The 24186-nt window shown below is 51.5% G+C and overlaps 1 protein-coding gene across 5 annotated transcripts in view; it reads right to left on the bottom strand.

Annotated features, from left to right (window-relative positions):
- MYO1B (myosin IB) overlaps positions 1-24186 on the bottom strand; it is a 131987-nt gene that overhangs the window by 21149 nt on the left and 86652 nt on the right. For all 5 annotated transcript variants that reach the window (XM_059702587.1, XM_059702588.1, XM_059702586.1 and 2 more), the window contains 8 exons: positions 22728-22875; positions 22350-22468; positions 21991-22077; positions 20975-21040; positions 10937-11041; positions 8640-8702; positions 3533-3733; positions 1554-1780 (listed from right to left, as the gene is read on the bottom strand). In XM_059702587.1, the coding sequence (XP_059558570.1) occupies positions 1554-1780; positions 3533-3733; positions 8640-8702; positions 10937-11041; positions 20975-21040; positions 21991-22077; positions 22350-22468; positions 22728-22875 (1016 nt within the window). The remainder of the gene's footprint in view (positions 1-1553; positions 1781-3532; positions 3734-8639; positions 8703-10936; positions 11042-20974; positions 21041-21990; positions 22078-22349; positions 22469-22727; positions 22876-24186) is intronic.

Here is a 24186-nt window from a genome sequence, read left to right as displayed (position 1 = left end):
CTCATCATGGATGTGTCTCTCTCCCTCTCCCACAATAACCTGATGAGTCCCACTGCCCTTTCGCCGAGTGCAAGAAGTCGGACATAGAGGACACATTTCATGGTTCCCTTTACGTGACACTCAGCAGAACTTCCGGTTAGAAATCAGTCCTGCTGCCACCTGGGGAGGGGTGAGAGGGGAGGGACAGGGAAGGGCACAGGGACCTTCTGGGTAATGGCAATGTTTTGTCTCTTGGTCTCAATCGGTCACACAGGTGTACACATTGTGTGAAACCTCAACAAGCTGTACAATGAACACTCATGTGCTTGGCCATATCTTATTATGTTTATATCTCAATGAAAAGATTAAAAACACGGTGTCATGCCCGGCCGGTGTGGCTCAGTGGTTGAGCATCGACCCCTGAACCAAGAGGTCACGGGTTCGATTCCCGGCCAGCGAACATGCCCGGTTTGGGGGCTCGATCCCCAGTATGGGGTGCGCAGTAGGCAGCCGATCAATGTTCCCATCTCTCTACCCCACTCCCTTCCCCTCTCTCTCTAAATATCAATAAAAACATATTTAAAAGAAGCAACACGGTGTCTCTATGTCCTTGTACTTCCTTCCTTTTTAATAGGGCACCAAAAGATGACAGCTACGCATTGAAAAGAAAAAATCAGAAAAGAAACTAATCATAAGGTTCCTGGTTATCTTCTTATGAAACCAGGATTTTTCTAATTAATACGTTCTAACCCGACTGCGATCAAACCAGGGGATTTTGCCTGCTTATATGTTGCTAAGATAATATTAGGTAAACAAGCCAGACACAAAAACGTTCCTCACTCCGTCTCCTGGCAACTGGATTTTCAGGCTATAGAAGGCGCGTGGGCGTGCGTGTGCGGATGGAACCTGACCTGACGCACACACCCAGTACCTCGCTCCCCAGAGACACAGAGAGCGACTCTGCGCCTCGCCGTCTTCCCCGGACCGGAGACCTAAGATGCCTGAGACGCAGAGAGAAGAGCCAGAGGCCTTCTCCGAGGTGTCTCTATTGCTCTGAGAAAATCCTGGCGGTTTAGAAATAACTGCTCTTCCCACCTGTAGGTCTCACAGAGAGAAGGAGGCACATATTCCGAAACCCAGAGCCTCACCAAGGCCCCCTCGCTCCAACGCTCCGAGTTAATATAAAACAAGCCCAAAATGATCCAGTTTTTATGCAGGACCCTTACAGAAATTTACATATTGTTTATCTTATTAAAACTAAGAACATATCCTATTCAATATATTTAAATAACTTACTAAGAAAATACAGAAAGCTGGGACCCACCTGTGCCAACAACCCAATTTCATTAAATATCTATGCCTACCTCCCCCCTCTGTTTTCAAACCCTGATTTGGGGGAGGAAGGGGCAGTGGGGCATTTTTTAAGCAAACCTAAGACACTGCTATCTGATCTGTAAGTGCCCTCGTCACCCTCGGCGTGGGCTACCCTGAGGCTGAAGCAACAGGACAGGACTCTTCCTGGAGTGGCCTCCCCCCCCACCATGAACCGTCAGAGAGTTTGGGGCCAGAAGTACCGGATGTAGTTGGGGTTCTTGGTCTGCAGGTTTCTCATCAGCGTGGCCACGGACGCCTTGAACTGCGAGCCGGCTGTCGGGGGCCTCTTCAGGTTGATCTTGGCGGGGTTCCCCTCGGGGAACAGGGACTTGATGAGGGTGTGGCCGGCCTTCCACATGGCCTGGGACAGGTCTCGGTAGAGGAGGTCATTGTTTTTGTCCACAAATCCTTCCACCTGGTACAGCACCTACGAGCAACACGAGACTCAGCAACGGGCAGGCTGCGCGCCAGGACGTCAAGCGGCTGGTGGAATATCCCAGGACTAGCTATAGCCCAGTGTCTTCCTTCCCATCAGATCCCCAACACTTTAGTCCAGTGATGGCGAACCTCTGACATGCGTGTCAGAGGTGACACGCGAACTCATTTTTTTGGTTGATTTTTCTTGGTTAAATGGCATTTAAATATATAAAATAAATATCAAAAATAGAAGTCTTTGTTTTACTATGGTTGCAAAGATCAAAAAATTTCTCTATGTGACACGGCACCAGAGTTAAGTTAGGGTTTTTCAAAATGCTGACACGTCACGCTCAAAAGGTTCGCCATCACTGCTTTAGTCGCTCTCTCATGCCGAACCAGCGTCCAAGTTTAAATGCCAACCGTCTAAATCACAGAAGAGTTTTAAATAAATTCTATTACCATTCAGGATCTGCAAGAATAAATTCCAAAAATGTTGGGCTGAGCATTTTCAAAGGATTTTCTCTATTTTTGGTGTTGGAGTACATTTTGAGGTTTTACTTTTATTTTTTTTTAGTTCACATGTGCCAATTCTAGTCTGTTTAAAAGTAGTCGGGAAGGCCCACAGCCAGCATGGCTCAGTGGTTGAGCGTTGACTTACGAACCAGGAGGTCATGGTTCGATCCCTGGTGTGGGGCGTGCAGGAGGCAGCCGATCAATGATTCTCTCTCATCGCTGATGTTTCTATCCCTCTCTGCCTCTACCTTCCTCCCTGAAATCAATAAAAATATACTCGAAAAATAAAAAAGTACACTGGAGGAAATAAAGTAGACATAAGACTAAATTTTCATCGACATCCCAAGCCAGCAGCAAAATTGGCCAGAAAAGTATCTTTTAATAACATAGGCTATTGAAGAAAATAAAGCACAAGTTTCAACATTTTAAAATTAAAGGTAGGTCAGAGACTATATACTTCATTTTTACTAAATACATAATGAAGAATTTTTTCCCCCTTAGGAGTTCGCAACCTTATTTATAACAAGAGGTATTAACTGCACTCAGTATTCTTTTAGGAGTCTAAAAATTAATCTATTATCAAAACTGTTTTTAATATATATATATATATATATATAACATAAAAAATTAATTCTCCAAAATATTAAGCAAATGAATAAGTGTTTTTTTAAAGTAGATATTATCCCATGTCATTTCAAAATCTAAGAATATATTTTTCTAAGTGGTTTGTGCTTTTAAAACTTTATTGTAAGTCGTCTAAAGACTTCTAATTTTTACTGGCAAATCCTCTTTATTTGTGTTGACAGATCTTTTTTATAGGACAGCTTAGAGCTTGAAAATAATAAAATCATTTTTTAAAACACATTTGAACTCTTTCATGAAGTTCACCGCTTTCCTTGTAGCTATGAGCATTAGCAAGATGTTGCTCAACATGGTCCAGATTCTGTGGAACATTCCCTGATTCGATCTTCACTTTTTCCTCGTTCAGATACAGGTGACATTCAGTCTCTGTTAACCTCAGGTGCCCAGCATGGCGTATGACCAGGAAGTGACCCCCTGATACGCCCGGTGTCCGTCTGACCCCACACACAGTCAGTACAATATCGCTGACTCCATTGCCTGATCCTACCATCTGCCAGCTCAGCTGACCCTCACGAGTGGGTGGTGGGCCGATGCCAGCTCTGAGCCCAGTCTCCAGGCCCCCCTGCCCCGCCGGTGCCCACCTGGCCGCCCCCCCCCCCCCGCCCACCTTGCCGGCGTAGTGCTGGATGCGGAAGCAGCTGTGCGGCAGGGTGGTGTCGTTGAGGAAGCGCGAGCACCTGCTCATCCTGCTCTCGAAGTGCTGGTGGGTGGCGCACACCTGGTTCAGCTTCTCCAGGAAGGTGTCGTCGGTGACGGTGCCGGGCCGCAGGCACTCCTCGTCCAGCATGGCCAGGATCCCGTTCGTGTTCTGGGAGAGAGAGAGAGAGAGTGAGAGAGAGAGAGAGAGAGAGAGAGAGAGAGAGAGAGAGAGAGAGAAGGGGGTTCCTTCCCTTCTCACCGCGCTGTCAGCTTCATCCCCAAGGACGCCAGCCGCACAGTCACCCGCCAGCCGCACAGTCACCTGAGCCCGAGGAACCCGCTCACGTACAGGAACAGCAGGAAGCAGACAAGTACCACGGCCACAGAGGCCTGCCGCGCCCACAGTGTCCGTGTGTGTCCGTGTCCATGTGTGTCCGTGTCCGTGTGTGTATGTATGTACGTGTGTCTCTGTGTGTCTGTGTCTCTCTGTGTGTGTCCGTGTGTGTGTATGTGTGTGTCTGTGTGTGTGAGTGTGTGAGTCTGTGTGTATCTGTGTGAGTGTGTCTGTGTGAGTGAGTGTGTGTGTGAGTGAGTGTGTGTATGTGTGTCTGTCTGTTTGAGTGTGTCTCTCTGTGTGTGTGTGAGTATGTGTGTCTGTGTGTGTCTCTCTGTGTGTGTGTCTCTGTGTGTATGTGTCTCTGTGTGTGTCTGTGTGTGTATCTGTGTGTGTGTATCTGTGTGTGTGCGTCTGTGTGTGTGTGTCTGTTTGAGTGTGTCTCTGTGTGTGTGTATGTGTGTCTGTGTGTGTCTCTCTGTGTGTGTGTGTCTGTGTGTGTATGTGTCTCTGTGTGTGTCTGTGTGTGTATCTCTGTGTGTGTCTGTGTGTGTATCTGTGTGTGTGTCTGTGTATGTGTGTGTCTGTGTATGCGTGAATGTGTCTCTGTGTGTGAGTGTGTGTATGTGTGTCTGTGTGTGTGAGTGAGTGTGTGTGTGGTGGGGCACACGCTGCACCAGTCCCCCCGCCCGCGCTCCCCCCACAGACAGGGCTTCGGAGTCACCGAGGCCCCCACAGCCGACTCAGAGCTGAAATCCACATGGTTGGAAACAGGCGAGTGAGACCGCGGAGACTCCAAGACAAATACAAAGGTCAGAAGCTCAGTGACAGCAGCACAGTCTCCACAGGGCACACGGCCCGGTCCTCCGGGGCCTGCGATCGGCTCAGAGTTTGAGGAGGGAACTGGCATCGGATGTTTCCAAACGGCCCGTGTGTTCAAAACGAAGTTCACCTTCCAGGGAAATGAACTAAAAGGGGGGCTCCGGACGCTGCCTCGAACGGTCAAAGCCATGGAGCTGGGCTGGAAGGGTGTCTGCTCAGCATGGAGCTCGGCTCCCGGGTAAGACTTCCACACGGATGTTAAACACGGGGGAGCGTTTGCTGGGCACCAGGCCCTGTGACCAGATTCACCCCAGGAGCAGGGAGCCCAGGACACGGGGCCAGAGACCAGCATCTTCCGCTCTGCCCCTCCGACCGCCTCTCGGGTCCCTGTGTGTCCACTCCGGGAGGACGATCCGCCCCACTGACCTCCGGCCCCACCCCTTCCAACAGGGGAAGTGCCCGGTGGAGCTCACAGGGCCATACATCCTCTGCCCAGCATGCATCCAATCACACCAAACCCGGGACGTGTGGGCCTGCAGGAATGAGTGTGTGGAACAGCCCCCAGGAAGCTTCATTGTTAGGTGATTCCGGAAGGAAACGCTTCCTTTAAGGACCCAGGCTCCTACGTGAACTCAGATGGAGTTTCCTCCATCACACACACACACACGGGGAATTTCAGCTGAAAAAATAGAGTTAAACTTAGCGTATTCCGACTGTTGTTTTTCCTTCTTAAAGAGAAGTAATTCAGTGCAAGGCTATATTTACGAAGGGAAACGTGTTAGTCATGACTTCCGCAAGTTAAATTCCCTGCAGCAAATTACCTTGGTCACAAAATTGAGGGGGAAAAACTTCTAGAAAAATCCACTGATTTTCTGCATGTCAGACTAGTGCTTTGAATTGCTTAAGAATATCGGTGTTCACATTCCAACACCGTTCAGATGTTTGCAAACAAAGTTCACTTTTTTTTTTTTTTTTTACAGAGAGGAAGGGAGAGAGAGAGCTAGAAACATCGATGAGAGAGAAACATCGATCAGCTGCCTCCTGCACCTCCCCCACTGGGGAAGTGCCCGCAACCCAGGTACATGCCCTTGACCGGAATCGAACCTGGGACCCCTCAGTCCACAGGCTGACGCTCCATCCGCTGAGCCAAACCGGCTTTGGCCAAAGATCACTTTTTAATTGAAAACTAGTGATGCTTTAGAATAATGGGTTTGTTTGTTTTGTTTTGTTGGTGTTTTTAAAATATATTTTACAAATCCGTGCTCCTGTGGGGTCCCTCAGCCTGGCCTGTGATCTCTCACAATCCAGGACCCCTTGGGGGATGTCGGAGAGCTGGTTTCAGCCCGATCCCTGCAGGCCAGGTTGAGGGACCCCACCGGTGAACAAATCCGTGCACCAGGCCTCTAGTATGCATATAAGATCTTTGGTTAATCTCTTCCCGCCCTCCCCTTGCCCCCTCTTCCCTCTGAGATTCATCAGTCTGTTCCATGTTTCCATGCCTGTGCTTCTGACCCCCTGGTGGTCAGTGTCATAGCTACCGGTCGAACGGTCAAACAATTGCTTAGGCTTTTATATATATATAGGTTGGTTTTTACAGAGAGGAAGGGTAAAGGATAGAGTTAGAAACATCGATGAGAGAGAAACATTGATCAGGTGCCTCCTGCACGTTCCCTACTGGGGATCGAGCCCACAACCAAGGTACATGCCCTTGACCAGAATCAAACCCAGGAACCTTTAGTCCGCAGGCCGATGCTCTATTCCCTGAGCCAAACCGGGGAGGGCTAGAGTATTGTTTTTAATGCTCCGTTTCATCAAAGATACATCTCTCAGGAATGACTGAGAGAGAAAAAATACTGGCTAATTTCAGACTTTCTAAAAGGACTGTGCACGGTGAATAGGAAGGGCCGGGCTGGACATGGAGAGCCTGTAACCACATTCCTGGAGCATGGTTCTCACCTACAACTGACATGAAGGCTGCAGGACGATAAAGGTCATGCGCTGTTTCTAATTACTTTGCTATCAAGACCAGATGGTTCGTCATCCTAAGCATAAAACAAGAGTTTCCAGGTTTTCACGAACAAATCCACTCCTGCAATCAATTCATCCTATATAATAAAACCCTAATATGCAAATTGACTGAATGGTGGAACGACCGGTCGCTATGATGTGCACTGACCACCAGGGGGCAGATGCTCAACACAGGAGCTGCCTCCTGGTGGTCAGTGCGCTCCCACAGGGTGAGCGCCGCTCAGCCAGAAGCCGGGCTCACGGCTGGCGAGCACAGCAGCAGTGGTGGGAGCCTCTCCCGCCTCCGCAGAAGCGTTAAGGATGTCCGACTGATGGCTTAGGCCCACTCCCCACGGGATCCAGGACTGCGAGAGGGCACAGGCCGGGCTGAGGGACCCCATCGAGTGCACGAATTTCGTGCACTGGGCCTCTAGTTTATAACATGATGTAAAAACAAAAATCTTAGATTCGGAAAGCTTACTAAAAAGTATCCAGTAATTTCTCACACTTCAAACCTTTCCCATACATATACACGTTTGTGTCACCTGAGAAAGCCCACGGCCGTGGCCACCTGCAAAGCCACACACACAATCTCCCCACAGCACATGCTCCGAACCAATGTGGGGCCTACACCTGAGCCACCCCTGGGGCCCTCACCTCAGCTCCTGAGGTTGTCCCTTCATCTCCGAATACCATGCTTTTTAAAAAAATTTTGTAACAAATACACTTTCCAGCTTTCTTCAGATGTAATTGACATATAGAACGTTAACTTTAAGGTGTACAATGTGTTGATTTGATTCACATATATTGCAAACGATTACCAATCCAGCCATAGCTGTTGGCTAACGTCTCTGTCACTAAAGCAATCACCATTTCCTTATGTGGTGGGAACACTTAACACGGACTCTCTTAGCAACTTCTAAGCACATAATGCAATATTGTTAGCTCCAGGCAACATGCTATACTTTACACGCTCCCCCCCAGCCTAATCCTCTTATAACTCCTACTTCCTCCCTGGATCCTGGCAACCACCACTGCACCCCATGTCTCTGAGTTTGGCTTTTTTCAGATTCCAGGTATTAGTGATATCATCTAGCACTTGTCTTTGTCTGGCTTCTCTCCCTGAGCACATGTCCTCAAGGTCTACCCTGGCTGCTGTAGGGGGCAGGACTTCCTGCTTGGTCATGGCTGAACAACAGTCATATATTCATTCATCTCACACCTCCTTTAACCGCTCATCCACAGGTGAAGACCGAGGTGACTCCCAGGTCTTGGCTACGGTAGCTAACGCTGCAATGAGCATGGGAGGGCAGACATCTCTCCAAGATCCCGACTCCTCTTCCTTTGGATCTAAACCCAGAAGTGAAAGTGCTGGATCTGATGGCCATTCTATTTTTAATTTTTTTAGGGAAGCGCCACAATGTTTTCCATAGCAGCCGCACCAATTTACATTCCCAGCAACAGAGCACAAGGGTTCCCTTGTCTCCACCTGCTCGCTGGAAATCATCTTTGTGGTAATAACCACGGAACCGGATGTGAAGCAGTCGCTGGAGTTTTAGAAACGAAATGGCTATTTTGCTTTGGCAAAACCTGCACGGCTGCTGCGAGCCCCCTCAGCCCGGTGTTCGCACCCCCAGAAGCCGGGCCTGGGCCTGGTCTCCAAGGGCGGGACGTGTGTGCATCATGATACGGCGACGGGTAAGCCCAGGGAATCCGGCCGAGTATCAAAACCTCCCGCTGTCCAGGCTGTCGCTCAAGACCCAGGTGCAACCCCTCAGGGCTGTAGCAGAGTCTCCGGGCTCTGCAGTTCCCGGAGAAAAGCGCTCAAAGGATGAAGACACTCAAGCTTCGCCCTGAAGGCAGGCAGACGCTCGTAAGGAGGGAAGGTGAGAACACGGTGCCGCATACTCACATTTTCTATCAGGTCACAGATGATAGCGTTGTTGAAGTAGTCGATGTGAGTCCATTCTATGTCCTGGAAAACAAACGGGAGAATCAAATGCCGCAGCAGACGCTGCATCACCACCAGCCAGAGCGTGGCCCCTGCCCGCCGACTGTCCTCACTTCCTGCCTGCGTATTCCCTGTGAAATCAGCGCTGCCGATGCCGGCCCCAGGCCCCACGCGGTCCACCCGGGACATACTCATCGGAATGAACGCCCTTGACCTGTTCTGACACAGCCGCCCATTCCGCCCCCATCCGCGGCCCTTTCCCATGCCTCTCCCTGGCCCTGGGCCAAACACGGACTCCACAGGCCCTGGGGTCAACATTACTTTGTGTATGTTTACAATGTTTATAAGGAAAGAAGTCAGCACTTGATCCCAAGAATCTAAGGCAGTGGTTCTCAACCTCCTGGCCCTTTAAATACAGTTCCTCATGTGGTGACCCAACCATAAAATTATTCTCGTTGCTACTTCATAACTGTCATGTTGCTACTGTGATGAATCGTCATGTAAATATCTGATATGCAGGATGGTCTTAGGCGACCCCTGTGAAAGGGTCGTTCGACCGCCAAAGGGATCGCGACCCACAGGTTGAGAACCGCTGAATTCTAAGGCCTCGATTTTTCTATCCTTAATTTGTAATCCCTGGGGAAAATTAATTTCAGAGTGAATCCCACGTTGTACGGCAGTGCATTATTTATTTCACGTGAGAGAACAGTTTGGTGTGAAGAGAAAATATTTTCAACCTCGGGAGAGACACAAAGAGCCAATCTCCAGGCCCCGACGGAGGCAAATCGGAGGCCACATGGAACCGTTCTGTTTGCTTACATTCTGCCCATTCCTGTAAACATTTATTTTTCTTCTAAGGGGAAAGAATGGATCCACCCAGCAAACTGGGCAGCTTCCTATACACGCTCGGAAGTGTCCCCGGCAATCCATACAAACTGTTTAAAGCTGCAGATCAAAGTCCTCGCATTCTCTTTACGATGAAAAGACAGGAAGCGGATTAATCTGGCTTTTAGGATGTTTATGTTACCAGAATGTGTCAGACAAGTACACGAGTTTCTAAAGCATACGGATCATGCTAAAAGAAAAATATTTATGACTTGGCTTTCAAGGAAATGGGTTATTTCACTAAGTCGATGGGTATAAAAATCACATTAGAAAAATCTGTATTGAGAAATAAAAATTAAAAAAGAGAGAATTCCGTGTCCTTAATGACTTAAAATGACACTATAAAAATGAAGAATACATACTATCATTACCCTTGTACTATAATATTACTGTAATATTAAGGCCAATAAATGAAAAGGAAACAAAAATAAAAATATAGTAAAATCATTCCCTTTTAGCTTTTGAAATAAGTAATTTTATTCTTCAAGATTGATTATTTTAAAAATGAAAGGGTAAGAACCACGCATGTGCTTTACCGTTAAGGATAAAAGAACTTTGTAAACATTCCTTCTTATTTGTAAATTACAGTAAGTGAGACAGTCTCCATAGCACTAGCACAATAGCTGGCATTACAGCAAGCTCAACACATGTGACCTATTTTCATTATAAATTTTTAGAAAACCAATGCTTTCCAAGACGGAACAACAATACTGAGTTTTTTCACACAGAGTTGGCTAAGTTTTGGCAAATGCATAGTGTCCTGTAATTACCACACAATCAGCCCCCAAATCCCCTCTGGCTTCCCCCTTTGCAGTCCCCCTCTCGCCTGCCCCCTGCCCCACGGTAACCACTGGCCTGCCTTTAACACTCTGCCTCTGTACTTAGCTTTTCTGGAACAACACAGAAACAGAATCGTACAATCGATAGCCTCTGGTCTGGCTCCCTTCACTTAGCCTAGTGTGAGATTCGTTCCTGCCATCGAGTGTGTCAATCGTTTGTTCCTTTCTGCGGCTGTGTCGTACGCCCTTGTGTGGATGCACCACAGTTGTTTGTCCGTTCACTTCAGACTTTCCTTAACACCGTGCCCTTTCCCGTCATTGCATTAAAGTCCTGAGGGACTGGAGTCGGTAAGCGGTATTTATCGAGCACCTGCTGTGTGTCACACAGTTTGCCAGGCACCAGCAGCCAGCGGCAAAAAACAAAACAAAAGTCCCAGTCAGCTCAGATGTCACACAAAACAAATGTTCAAGAGACACCGGGCAGCTACACTTAGGTAACGCTGATTTCAGGGTCGCGGCGACGCAGTCTTCTGAACCCAGAATTTGTATCATGAGTGAAAAGGGGACATTTTAAAAGCTGTACGTCAACGTTACCTCCCGTATGTACTCCTCCTGCTCTTCTTTAAGAGTGAGTTCGATGAAGATTTGCTGCAGCTTCTCATTACAATAATTGATGATGAACTGCTCAAAGCTGTTGTCCTGCACGGAAAACAATGAACCATGCATTAGCTCTCCCGCAACGGCGGCCTCTAACCTCTCCATCCGCGAGAAGCGTCACACACGGCCTCAGACGGACCTGGGGCCCAGCACACAGCCCCCGGGACGGAGGCCACACACCAAGGCACGCGAGAAACGGTCCACGGGGCAAGCGAATGAATGGAGGACACACAGCCGGGCAGGATGTGAAGGATGAAGATGTTTAGTTGACAAAGGAGCACCCCCACACGGTAAAGAATATAAATAAACACACTTTCCCCTGAAGATTCAGAAGGAAAAGAAACCAAACAGATTTACCATCTGTCACCCAAGTTTTCAACCTTCCATTCTCAGGTGTCTCTTTGGAGCTCAAGAAGGTGTCCCTGTGTGTAAAGATGTGTGTGCCTGTGTACTGATCAGTTTCCTGTTCATGTCTCACTAGAGGGTACACTTCTAACTACACATCCCCTTCACAGTGTAGGCCCAGCACCTCGCACCTAGAAAGTACTCAATACGCATCTGATGAGCCAATGAATGGACTGCACAGGCATCTGATGAGCCAATGAATGGACTGCACAGGCATCTGATGAGCCAATGAGTGAACGGCATGCCTATAAAAAGACGGCTCACGGCAAGCAGCACGTCAAAACCATCTCCTACTTAGAAACCATCTCTGCTCAGAAGGCTCCCATAGTTACTACTCTCATGACCCTCCGCACTTTCTCCTTTACAGAAGATCTCCTGTGAAATCGGGTGGGTGGTCCACGCCAAAAGCACCTCTGAGCAACTCACCAGGAGGTCTATCCTGGAGGCTGTAAATAGACACCCTTCACGGAACCACGTGGTCCAGGAAGAGGTAGTTCTGGTAATGGAACTCGTGAGTTTCGACTCTATCCCTCCTCTTTGCAGAGGGAGAGATGGTGGCATTGGGAGCAAAGGAGGGGGGGACCCCACCAGGATCAGCCTGACTCTTCTCCCCCTGGGGGGCCAGTCCCAGGGTAATGAGTGAGCTGAGAGGGTCTGCACGGAACAGAACTGATCGCCCCTCCCTGGGGATCCACGGAACTTCCGGCCTTCGAATCTCCCCATAAATACAAGCGAAGAAGTCACGGAGAGCTCTGAAACCTGACCTTTCCAACTCGACTGTGGCCCCGCCCGGGACAGAAGTATGGGAAGGACACGTGCAAAGCGGCCGGCCGCTGACCGCATTTCTCCCTGGAAGTCGGCGGAGGACGACTCACCACAGGGATGAGCTGGCTAATCAGAGGGACGTCTGGCTCGGAACCACAGATGACACGGGGACACGGTCACGGCTGACCTTTTCATGTTAAATGTAGTCAAGGATAAAGTGGTTTTCTTAATGCTGAAGTTTATAAAGGTCACACCTCGATGCTCAATACGTTAAACAAATAGAGCCTTATATACAAAGGCAATCCCCAGGCCCCACCTTCACATAAAAACTGAAAACCATGTGCTCCCATCCTCAGAGATCAACCATTTAGATTAGAAGCTGCAGTCCACTGGGTAGCGATGTGTTATTACTAATACTATTATTGCTGTGATAACCAGTATAAGGACATTACATATATGAGGAAGTCTGGTTTTCTTGGTTTGGTGAAACAGGTCCTTACAGGATGCTACTAGCACAAGCGAAAACCTTAGAAACAAAATCAGTATTTTAATGGTTTATATGAGCAGATCTTTATGTTTGTTCTTATGTTTTTAGAAAACAAATCCGTGGGATAAATCCTTCCTAGTAATTGAGTCAGTCTGTGCCGGTGAGGCTTTTTTTTTTTAATGTTAAATCTTCCAATGGCAGGTGCTGAGGAGGTGGGGGGGAGGGGAGGCGCAGTGTGTTCAGACCCAGACGCGGCTGCGCACAGCCTGACGGACACGCCAAGGACAGGCTACGGACACACACGGAGCCGGGCCCCGAGCACAGCGTCACAGCACAGCACAGCGTGCAGAGCAGGTGGAGCCACACGTGGAGCTACCCCGACTCCCCTCCGGGCTCCCCGCGTGGACTGTCCGCGCCCACACGCCGCCGCGGGCCCTCGCTGCACGGTCACACCGGAGAGCGCGTCACACGGGCATGCACAGGCCCCGCGCACACGGGATACTTACTGCATCCTGGCGGGAGGGGCAGATACACAGGTGCAGTCAGCGCTTAGTGTGCAAGAAGCTTCTAGAAGTGAACACTTACGGACAGTTGCTCAGGGGTGCGGGTGGCGGGGCTGACCATCCTCGCGGTGTTCCTGAGGGCGGATCTAACACGTTGGATCCAGACACGTGTCCTAACTGTTCACGCGTCGGGACCTGGGACCTACACGTGGGGTCTGAGCGGTGGCTCTGCCAGGCGAGACCTCTTCGGGCGAAAAGGGTGTGACTGACATGGCGACACACCCCGTGACTGGCCTGCAGTCCTAAGGCTGCGGAGCCTGACGCCTCTAATTCTGAATTACCAGGAAAAGTAACGTGCGTGGCATCCACCCAGAGTCAGGACAGAGGCAGCTGCAGGTCACCAAAAGGCGAAGCGTCCAGCAAGATCCAGGCCCGCTCCCCTCCCCCAGCACTGCGACCCCCCACCCCTTGGTGCCACCCTCCTCTATGGGATGCCCCCCGTGCCCCCACCCCTGTGCCACCCACCCCTGTGCTATAGCCGGTGTCTCCCCTCCAAGCACAAGCAAGGCGCTACAAGGTTTTCTGGAGACCCTGAAGAACAAAAGCTTGGTTCTCTGACTGTCCTGTTACTTAAAGAGTGAACACAAAACGGACCAGCACAGCCACAGGGCAGCACAGGCACGGGGCGGCACAGGCACGGGGCAGCACAGGCACGGACCAGCACAGCCACAGGGCGGCACAGCTACGGGGCGGCACAGGCACGGGGCGGCACAGCCACGGGGCAGCACAGGCACGGGGCGGCACAGGCACGGGGCAGCACAGCCACGGGGCGGCACAGGCACGGGGCAGCACAGGCACGGGGCAGCACAGCCACGGGGCAGCACAGCCACAGGGCGGCACAGCTACGGGGCAGCACAGGCACGGGGCAGCACAGGCACGGACCAGCACAGCCACAGGGCGGCACAGCTACGGGGCAGCACAGGCACGGGGCAGCACAGGCACGGGGCAGCACAGGCACGGGGCAGCACAGCCACGGGGCAGCACAGGCACGGGGCAGCACAGCCACGGACCAGCACAGCCACAGGGCGGCACAGCTACGGGGCGGCACAGGCACGGGGCGGCACAGCCACGGGGCAGCACAGGCACGGGGCGGCACAGGCACGGGGCAGCACAGCCACGGGGCAGCACAGCCACAGGGCGGCACAGCTACGGGGCAGCACAGGCACGGGGCAGCACAGGCACGGACCAGCACAGCCACAGGGCGGCACAGCTACGGGGCAGCACAGGCACGGGGCAGCACAGGCACGGGGCAGCACAGGCACGGGGCAGCACAGCCACGGGGCAGCACAGGCACGGGGCAGCACAGGCACGGGGCAGCACAGGCACGGACCAGCACAGGCACGGGGCAGCACAGGCACGGACCAGCACAGCCACGGACCAGCACAGCCACGGACCAGCACAGGCACGGGGCAGCACAGGCACGGGGCAGCACAGGCACGGACCAGCACAGGCACGGGGCAGCACAGGCACGGACCAGCACAGGCACGGGGCAGCACAGGCACGGGGCAGCACAGGCACGGGGCAGCACAGGCACGGACCAGCACAGCCACGGGGCAGCACAGCCACGGGGCAGCACAGCCACGGGGCAGCACAGCCACAGGGCAGCACCCAGTGGCTCCCACGGGAGTGTCTGCGCGTCTGCTGCAAGCACAGCTCCCGGCCCCCAGAACAGGCCAGGGGCTGCCGGCGGTCACGCTGCTGACAGGGAAGGGGGCCTGGATCCTGGGGTCTGAGTGGAAGTTGTGGACACTGTCCAAATTCGGGGGCAAAGGGGGCTTCAGAACCTCTTAAAAATAACTTGCAAAGGCTTATAATCCCCAGAAAACTAAGCAACAGCCTGGGGCAGCTCACGGAGCTGAACCCGCACAGGTCTAAAGCGTTCTTCATCCGCACAGGCGGCCAACACCCCAGGCTCCCCTGCAAAACAGCCACGCTGGGTCTCGGGACCTCACGCGGACAGGGAGGCCCCAAAGCAAGCTGATATCTGGAGGCATTCTGGGTTTTTTTAAGAACCGTGAGGGTGGCCAGCAACCCAGAGCGGGTGGGCACCGGTCCCACGTGTCAGCCGCATGAGTCAGTCCCCAGAGGAGGAAGTGGCCGGCGCGCGAGCCCACGCATGACTCACCTCCTCGCTCGTTTTCTACCCATGCTCCGCGCATGGAACTTTTCTCCACTGTCCAACCCACATTTATCCCTATGATCACCGTGATTATTATAAAACTAAAACTGTTGGGAACACCTTCGAACAACTCCATCCAGAATTTCCCTTAGACAATCCCCTTGAATGAAGCTCAGAACCAACACCCCGTCTCGGCCCCCCAACCCTCCCACCCCCTCCCACCCCCAAACACACACACACACACACACACACACTCACACACACGCACACACTCACACACACTCACACACATACTCACACACATACTCACACACACACACACACACTCACACACACACACTCACACACACACACTCACACACACACTCACACACACACACTCTCACTCACACACACTCACACACACTCTCACACACACACACTCACTCACACACACACTCACACACACTCACACACACACACACACACACACACACACACACACACACACACACACTAGGTCTGCTCCACAGCCAGGGCTCGGGCTCCCCCGGCTCACAGGGAGCTCACCCAGTGTGGGCTGGGGGAGGGCTCTACAGATGTATCGCCTCCCAAAACGTTAAACTCCGGGGTTTTCTCAAGGGTTCCAGAGTGTGAGTCCACCCCACCGCGCAGGCAGAACACCAGGCCCTCCGCAGGGTTCATCACCACGTTCATACGCGCACGTGCCAGCTATACATGTTATTCCTCCAGGGATGAGTTTTAAAGATGGATCAAATACACTGGCCTGGCCTGGCTGGTGTGGCTCAGGGTTTGAGCGTTGACCTATGAACCAGGAGGTCAGGGTTCGATTCCCAGTCAGGGCACATGCCCGGGTTGCAGGCTCGATCCCCAGTGTGGGGCGTGCAGAAGGCAGCCGGTCAATGATTCTCTCTCATCATTGATGTTTTTCTCTTTCTCCCTCTCCTTTCCTCTCTCTCTAAAATGCATACACACACGCACACTCACACACATACACACACACACACTCACTCACACACACACACACACACACGCACACACACATGCCAGTTACTGTAGTTTTCTCAGTCACAGAGCAGGCTGATGCTCTCCTATCCTCGTTAAGGCAGGTATTTAAATCCTGTACTCTTCACAGACAGCAAACACTGGAAGGGAGACGTAGACTGAAGGAGGCGGCTCTACCACACTTGTCCTTAGGACGGGGCCTGGGGGACCGTGCGGGTGAATATTATGTGTCGGAAACAGGAGGGCAATTCGAACCCAAAGACAAGGTTCATTCCAGCACAAGCCCTTTTCATGACACATTTAGCTGGCATTTCTTACAGTCAGCTCTCCTTGCAGGCCCACTGCTGGCTGTGTCAGCTGGGCAGGGGTCCTATATTTCACAAACAATGAAGTCGCTTGTGTAATATATAAAACAATACATTTATAAAAGGGTGTCCCAAAATTCACGCAAGATTTGAATTTTGTGTGAGCATTAACAACAACAACAAAATAAAAGCCTAATTTTACTTGGATGGTTGAATCAGATTCTAATATCTGTTGCCCTTCAATTTGATAAGCATGACCAAGTACCAATGATGGCCCAGGAGCAGGGACAACGAAGACCAACGAAGACCACGGCTTTGCGTCTGTGCCAGCAAAGCCGTGGAGGCCATTTACCCGATGTGCTATTCCATACATAACCCTAGACTGTATACTTTATGAATCAATCAAAAATGTACCATTTTCAATTATAAACCTGTGTTTTCTATCAAAATTACTTCTTGCGTGAATTTTGGGACACCCTTTATAAAGGCGATAGGACTCTGAAGTTAGCAGCGCTGTTTGGAAGGAGCTGGGCTGAATTCCTGCTGTAAAACGTGTGGTTGATCCGAGCAAAGCGTCCTTGGTGAGAAACCTTGGGGCAGTCCCCAGCAAGGATAATGTTCCTCTAAAAATTACACTGTGCTGAGTCCATTTTTAAAATCGCCATGTCAAGCAATAGGCCCTACATCAAGAGCTGCTTTTGATAAAAAGTCAATTTTTTTTTTTAAAGTCCTCAAAATAAGAGAAAAACATTTCACAATAAATACTGTCCTTTTTAGACATCTACACAATTAAATGACTGGCTAAACTTGGAGAAAACTTCCCTTTAATTACCGTATAACATTGCTCTTCCAGGTACATACTCAAATGTGGCAAATTTTAGGAAAAACGGTTTTATAGGCTGGGCTGGTGGCTCGGCGGCTGTAGCACCGTCCCGTACACCCAAAGGCTGTGGGTTCGGTCCCCGGTCAGGGCAGGAACAGGAGGCAACCAATGTTTCTCTCGCTCCTCTCAAAAAAAAAATTTTTTTTTAAATCAATCAACATCCTTGGTGAGGATGAAACAAAAAAGCATAGAACAAAACACGGCGGTACAGTGCTCTCCCTAAATATTTTAGAACAGGCCTTGCTTTAAAATGTGAGGCAAGAATAATGATGGAACCTGGAACAGCACATGCTGCCTGTACCTAGAATTACTTTCCTTTTTACAACAGTTCAGAAAAGAAATCCTAGAATCGCAAGACGAGCTGACCAGGCTATGCCGACGGTCGCCCAACTCCTAGACTGTGTTCTGGGGAGAGAAATGGAAAAGGAATGCCCGACGCAGAACGACCAGCCCCCGCTCCCCCCGCCTGAAGCTAGCTCCAGTGTGAAAAGTGGCCAGTGCCGCCCCGATGGCCTGCGCTGGGCCCCAGGGCAGGAACAACTAACTAACTTCCCCGTGAACCCCCTGTCCATTCTAAGACCCACCAGACAAGGACTCAGGGAAGAGCTGAATCGAGTGAGATGGCCAGCGCTGCTCTGAGTTGCATTTCATTCTCCTAAGGGAGGCACTCATTACTTTAGAGAGAGGGATGCCTGAATATTCCTCCCGGACCAGAGGCCACGTCTCTGGTTCTACGAACATCCGCACCGAGTTGGGGAGAATTGGAGCGGCTGGCTTATCACCTTCTTCCTCCACAAAACCGACTTCTGTTCTCCCGGGATGTCCAGCTGGGCTTTCCTCCTCCGTGAGTTTCAGTTCACTTCGCCCGATGCCGGCATCCGCGCTCCGCTGCTCTGGGTCCCAGGCGGACGGCCGGTCCACGCGGACTCAGCGCGCCTCCCCCGCCCGGGAGCGCGGCCACCGGCCCGTGTGTCAGCGCCCTCGGCGTCCGCGCATCAGAGTCCGGGCCCTGTTCAGAGAGGCCCCGAGTGCGCGCCAGGTTTCCGCCAGCTCAGCCGACACCGTGCCCACGGGGACGGTCAGGGGGGTCGCGAGGCAGGATTCGAAACAGAAACCTCGGGGCCTTCACTGTCCGTCGTGTAAAGCGAGGCCCAGGGTGTTCGAAGCACACACCCTCTCGCTCCTGCAGTCGGCGTCCACGGGACGAAGACGGGCTTCTCTCTGCACTCAGGTCACTTCCACGCGTGTAGACAACATCACAGGCACGTCCAGGTTCGCCGCTGAGGGGTTCTGCGCCCTCCTCCCCAAGCCACACCCGCGGCCACGGCCCCGTGACCTGGCTTCCAGGGCGCTCCACCCCCGGGGCCTCCTGACCTTTACGGGTTCCCGTCTTTAGAGAGCCCAGCACAGCGGAGGGTGGCATCGGGGGTACGTATATACTAGAAGGAAAAAGACTGGCTAATTCTGACCCCAAGGGCACGTGAAAGTGCCCAAATCTTTATTCTGACTTCCCCAAACTAAATCTATTTGTAAAATAAAGACGCTGTTAAAATCAAGCTGTTTGGAAGATGGCTCTGAGAAGATTTAGACAGGCGCATGGAGGGAACAAGGAATTCTCACGAGGACTAGATGTTACTTCTCTCCAAGAACGGGGGGGATCCAGTCCCGTGCTGCCAGGAGAAGGAAGGTTAGCTCCCAACGACCACGGCCACGATGAGACTTGCTACACACGTGACCGGTTGGTTGGCTTTGGCCTGGACGGACATTCCTGTTTAAAGAGCAGAACTGTCACCTGTTTGCAGTGAGGACTACGGTCTATATGCAGATGAGGGTGAGGTGAGATGGGCTGTAGGTGCGTGGGTGTCTTCCAAGGGAATTTCGCGCAGAGGCCGCACAGAAGACCAGCACGCAGCCAGGAGCTCACAGTTCACGCTGGAGAGTCCTGTTTACGGGGCGGCTGCCCCCGCTCCGCACCCTGGGATAGCCCGGGCGCTGCACATTCTGCCGCGGGGTCCACGCCCCGTGATTCTGAACGACTGGTTAGGGTGCAGCCCGGACACCTCAGTTTCCAGAAGCTCCCCAGTGACCCCAGCGCGCAGCCAGGTCTGAGCTACTGGACCGGGGCACCCGCTGAAGGAAGGAAGACATTCGGAAACGTGTGCAGGCACTGCCATCAGCCCAAGCCCACAGTGTCACAGCGCTGGGAGAAGGGCCGATGGAACCGCGTGCGGGAAGACGGGCGTGGAGAGAAACGGGAATGAGCCATAAGGGAAGAATATTCTTGGATCGCTGACGGGCATCCCACCCAGAGCCAAGTTCCAGGATGTTTCCGCCCGGAACATCCGAGTTCTGTTGGGATAGGTTTGCAGCAAACACACTTTGACAAAGGAAGCCAGCCCTGGTGGGGCTCAGTGGGTCGGAGCATTCATTGTTCCTTACACCAAAGGGTTGTGGGTTCGGTCCCCGGTCAGGGCAGGTACAGGAGGCAACCGATTGATGCTTCTCTTTCACATGGATGTCTGTGTGTGTGTGTGTGTGTGCGTGTGCGTGTGTCTTCCTTCCTCTCTCAAATCAATAAAAACAAACAAGACATATCCTCAGGTGAGGATTTAAAACAAAAAGAATCAGCTTCCTGGACAGACTCTCCTAGCAGACAGGCTGTGTCCTCAGCCGGCAGCAGACCCTCACTCGCAGGGCCCAGCGGCGAGCTCCCTGCCGAGGGAGCACTCGTCCTCCCCCCGGAATTCGTCCTCTAAGATCACAGCCGGTGAGACCCACTAAACCAGCCATGGGCAAACTACAGCCCGCGGGCCGGATCCGCCCGTTTGAAATGAATAAAACTATTGAAAAAAAAGACCGTACCCTTTTATGTAATGATGTTTACTTTGAATTTATATTAGTTCACACAAACACTCCATCCATGCTTTTGTTCCGGCCTCCGGTCCAGTTTAAGAACCCATTGTGGCCCTCGAGTCAAAAAGTTTGCCCACCCCTGCACTAAACCCTTTAACCCAGCCCCCGGGTGGGTCCCACAGAGACGAAGTGACCGGCGCTGCTGGGCGTGGCCAGCACTCAGGCATCCTTCCCTCCTGACTTTTTCACGGCACCGTCCTGCCTCACTTTCCAAACCACTTAAAAATAAATGAACGCCCTCGGGCATCATGTCCACACACCTTGTTGGAAATTTCCTGGTAAGAATTCTGCATTTGCCATTTCAAAAGTCAGGTGCTAATACAGGAAGCTCTGCTACACACAGCAGTGTCTCCAAAATGCCTCTCTGCACGCAAAACACATCCAAGCACACACATGTTCTGTCATATCTGCACAGAGGTCATTTGTTGATTCGAAGTTACATTAATTATATACACACTGTCTATGGAAGAGTTAATTCCCAACTGTTCAAAATGAACAAAGATAATACAGGAAATAGAAAAAAAGCTTACCTCAAAAATTTCAAAGCCGTAAATGTCCAAAACGCCCATGACCTTCTTCCTCACTTTGGTCTGTGCCTTTAAAAGTTTCAAAGGGATGGGTTAATTTAAGCATGAAAATTGACACTAAAAGCACAGCAAAGAACATCCTATATAACAAAACCCTAACATGCAAATCGACCAAACAGCGGAACGACCGGTCACTATGACACACACTGACCACCAGGGTGCAGGCACTCAACACGGGAGCTGTCCCTGGTGGTCAGTGCGCTCCCACAGGGGGCGCGCCGCCCAGCCAGAAGCTGGGCTCATGGCTGGCAAGCGCAGAGGGGGTGGCGGGAGCCTCTCCCGCCTCCACGGCAGGTGGACATCCCCCTGGGGGTCCTGGACTGTGAGAGGGCGCAGGCTGGGCTGCGGGACAACCCCCTCCCACCTCACCCCGTGGATGAATGTCATAAATATATATTACAAGTAAATATATATATATATCACAAGTCAACTGTGTCTCGTAACCAGCATAACTGTGACGCAGTGTTGTTGTTCTAAATGTCTGAAATAAGATGCTGGCATGGAATCTTTCAGAAATCTGAGGAACAGGCGACATTTAAAGAAGGCAGTGGTGATGCTTAATTATGAAAAAATATGCTTAATTATCAACAGGCAAGGTCTTTCAAAGTCGCCCAGCCAATCCCCTCATCTGACGGGAGAGCAGTCGTAACGGGAGGGGTCACTCAACCTCCCGGGCAGGGTGTCCAAGTAGTCGGCAGAGGGGCCGGGACGCTGAGCATGAGTCTGCAAAGACCGTTAGATCATTATTCACTAGACTAGAGAGCTTGCTCATGACGCGGCAAAGCACAACAGAACCTCTGAGAAAAGTCAACCCTCCGCGAGGGAAAAACTTTTCAAGGAACAATCCTGACACGTGGTAGCCAGTAATTTGACTGTAAGGTTAAAGTATCTTTTCGCCTAATGTTTCCACTCCAAACACCATGTATGACCACGGATCTATTGCTGGAGAGGCTCCGTACCTTGATGCTTTCGTTGATTCGATTCACCAGCCACGAGAACAGCCTGCTGTAGAGGTTTTTAGCCAGCGCGTCCCGGGCATAATACGCCTAAAAGAAAGAAAAGAAAAACTCAGCATGCCCCCGACTACCACAGTGCTCGCCTTCAATAAACTAAGATTTAAAGATATATATATTTGCAGCTCTTTTATTCCACATTTCTTCTCAGAGCCACTTTTCATTACACTCCGGATGACCAGTCAAGCCGCAGAGAACTGATAAGCAGTAACCAATAATCTGATGATAAAATTCAAGCACCACCCCCCCCGATACAAAGCTACCAACCCCCCGAAACACCCCCGTCGGGCGCTGTGCTCACCCACCTGCGCCACGTTCAGCGTGGTGGACACCTTCTCCTGCTTGGCCTCCACCGTGCGGAAGCTGAAGGCGCGCTCCAGGACCGACTGGTCGATGGCCGTCAGCTCGCAGATCTCCTTCAGCTCTGTCGGGGGAGGACACGGCCGTGACTGCCCGCGCGGCTCAGAGCCATGCCCCCGGCTCAGGAGTCCCTTCTACGGCACATGCAACCCGCACGGCACAAGACACTCAAAACTCAGCTGTCATCGTGTTTCTGTTCAGTTTCACTACAAAGCTGTTTTCAAACCGACCGACCGAAAGCAAGGTTTACTCTCCGGATTGAAAACTGTGGGCAGAGATTCGGGACGCGTGTGCCGGGCGAAGCTGGTGCCGCACGGCCTTACCGTTCTTATCCTTGATTTTGCTTTCGTCTAAGCCGTTCACTCGCGACTCGGGCTTGAACTCGATGTTGCCCAGTTTCAGCACCGCGGCCACCACCTCCAGGACGGCCTCGGCCTCGTGGTCCATGAAGCCCACGATCTGCATGGCATTCTGGGGGGACAAACACCCGTTTCCTGTCTGTAGTTCTTTTTTTTTTTTTTTTTAATGAATCATACAACACATTTGTTTCTGAAGTAACAAAAACAACCACCACCAAAAAGACAACGGTGTCCCGGAATAAACTTCCCAAAACGGAAGCCTGTTAACAAACAAACTGGATAGAGCACCCACGTGTGGCTTTATCTTGCGCAAAGGTTTCCAGCTGAGGTTCTGGGAGCCCCAGGGCACCTGTGGCCAAGGCGGGGGGCGGGGTAAACAGGAAGATGGAGGAGGCTGGGAGCTGAGCCTCGGGCTCCCACCCCGTTTCTGTGTGTGTATACACATCTATCTTTCCTACTGGAACTCTACTGCTGGAAAAAACACCTTTCATAACCCCCTACAAAAAAGGCTCCTCGTTCACTTTACACACGAGAAAACCCGTGGTTTGCAAAGATGAAGTCTGCAAACCGACCCAAGGCCCTGAGGGTAATAAGACACATCCGTCCAACCATGAATTTGTATTGAGTGACAACGATCTGCCAGGCAGAGTCCTTAGAGCTGGTCTAGAACCCACGTCTCAAAACTGTGTGCAGGACTCCACGGGCCTCGCCTTCGACGATGCCCAGTTTTAATAAATGACGCACTCGGAGAAACGCTTTCTTTTCGAGAAGAGCCCAGCTTGTCTGTTCATCTGGTTATGACGAGGCAACCCAGAATCCAAACATAAACATCGGTAGAGAGAGCAGGGAGAGACCCCAAGTCCTCCCAGAGACGAACTGGTGACAATCCAGTTTCCTCCAGGATCGCCACCTCCTCACTCCCCCCGCCCCCTCCCGTCTCATGTGGAAGTAAACATTGGTCACCACGGCACACGTCTGAGAGCAGTGACTGTCAAAGTGCCGCAGGAACGTCAAACAGGCCGTAACTTAAAAGACTTTGTCTAAAGGCTGATCATCCCGGTTTAGTCACCATTTCTCAGAAACTGTTTAATAACACGACTTTCTGTCTCAAAAGTAGTTTTGACTTCATATGATCCTAGAACATGTTACGTTTTCACGCCTGAACGTGAACTACTGGGCTTTGGTGGCGAAAACAGTCAGAATCTCAGTCCAGCCTCGAAAGGGTCAGACCCCAAACTCATGCAATCAGAGGCTCCTGTCAGCGACCAGGAAAACCGCTCGCTGCCATAAGGCACGGCCTTCACCTCGCGTGACGTCCGGGCCGTGAAAAGATCACAGCCAATCAAAACACAGCAGGCCTCGGAGAATTCTGAGCGTTTACGCAGCACGAGTTACACATGGAAGAAAACTCAATTCCGTTACC

The sequence above is a fragment of the Myotis daubentonii genome, chromosome 7 (genome assembly GCF_963259705.1).
Source record: "Myotis daubentonii chromosome 7, mMyoDau2.1, whole genome shotgun sequence".
NCBI lineage: Eukaryota > Metazoa > Chordata > Mammalia > Chiroptera > Vespertilionidae > Myotis > Myotis daubentonii.
This window is presented reverse-complemented; position numbering and strand designations above follow the sequence as displayed.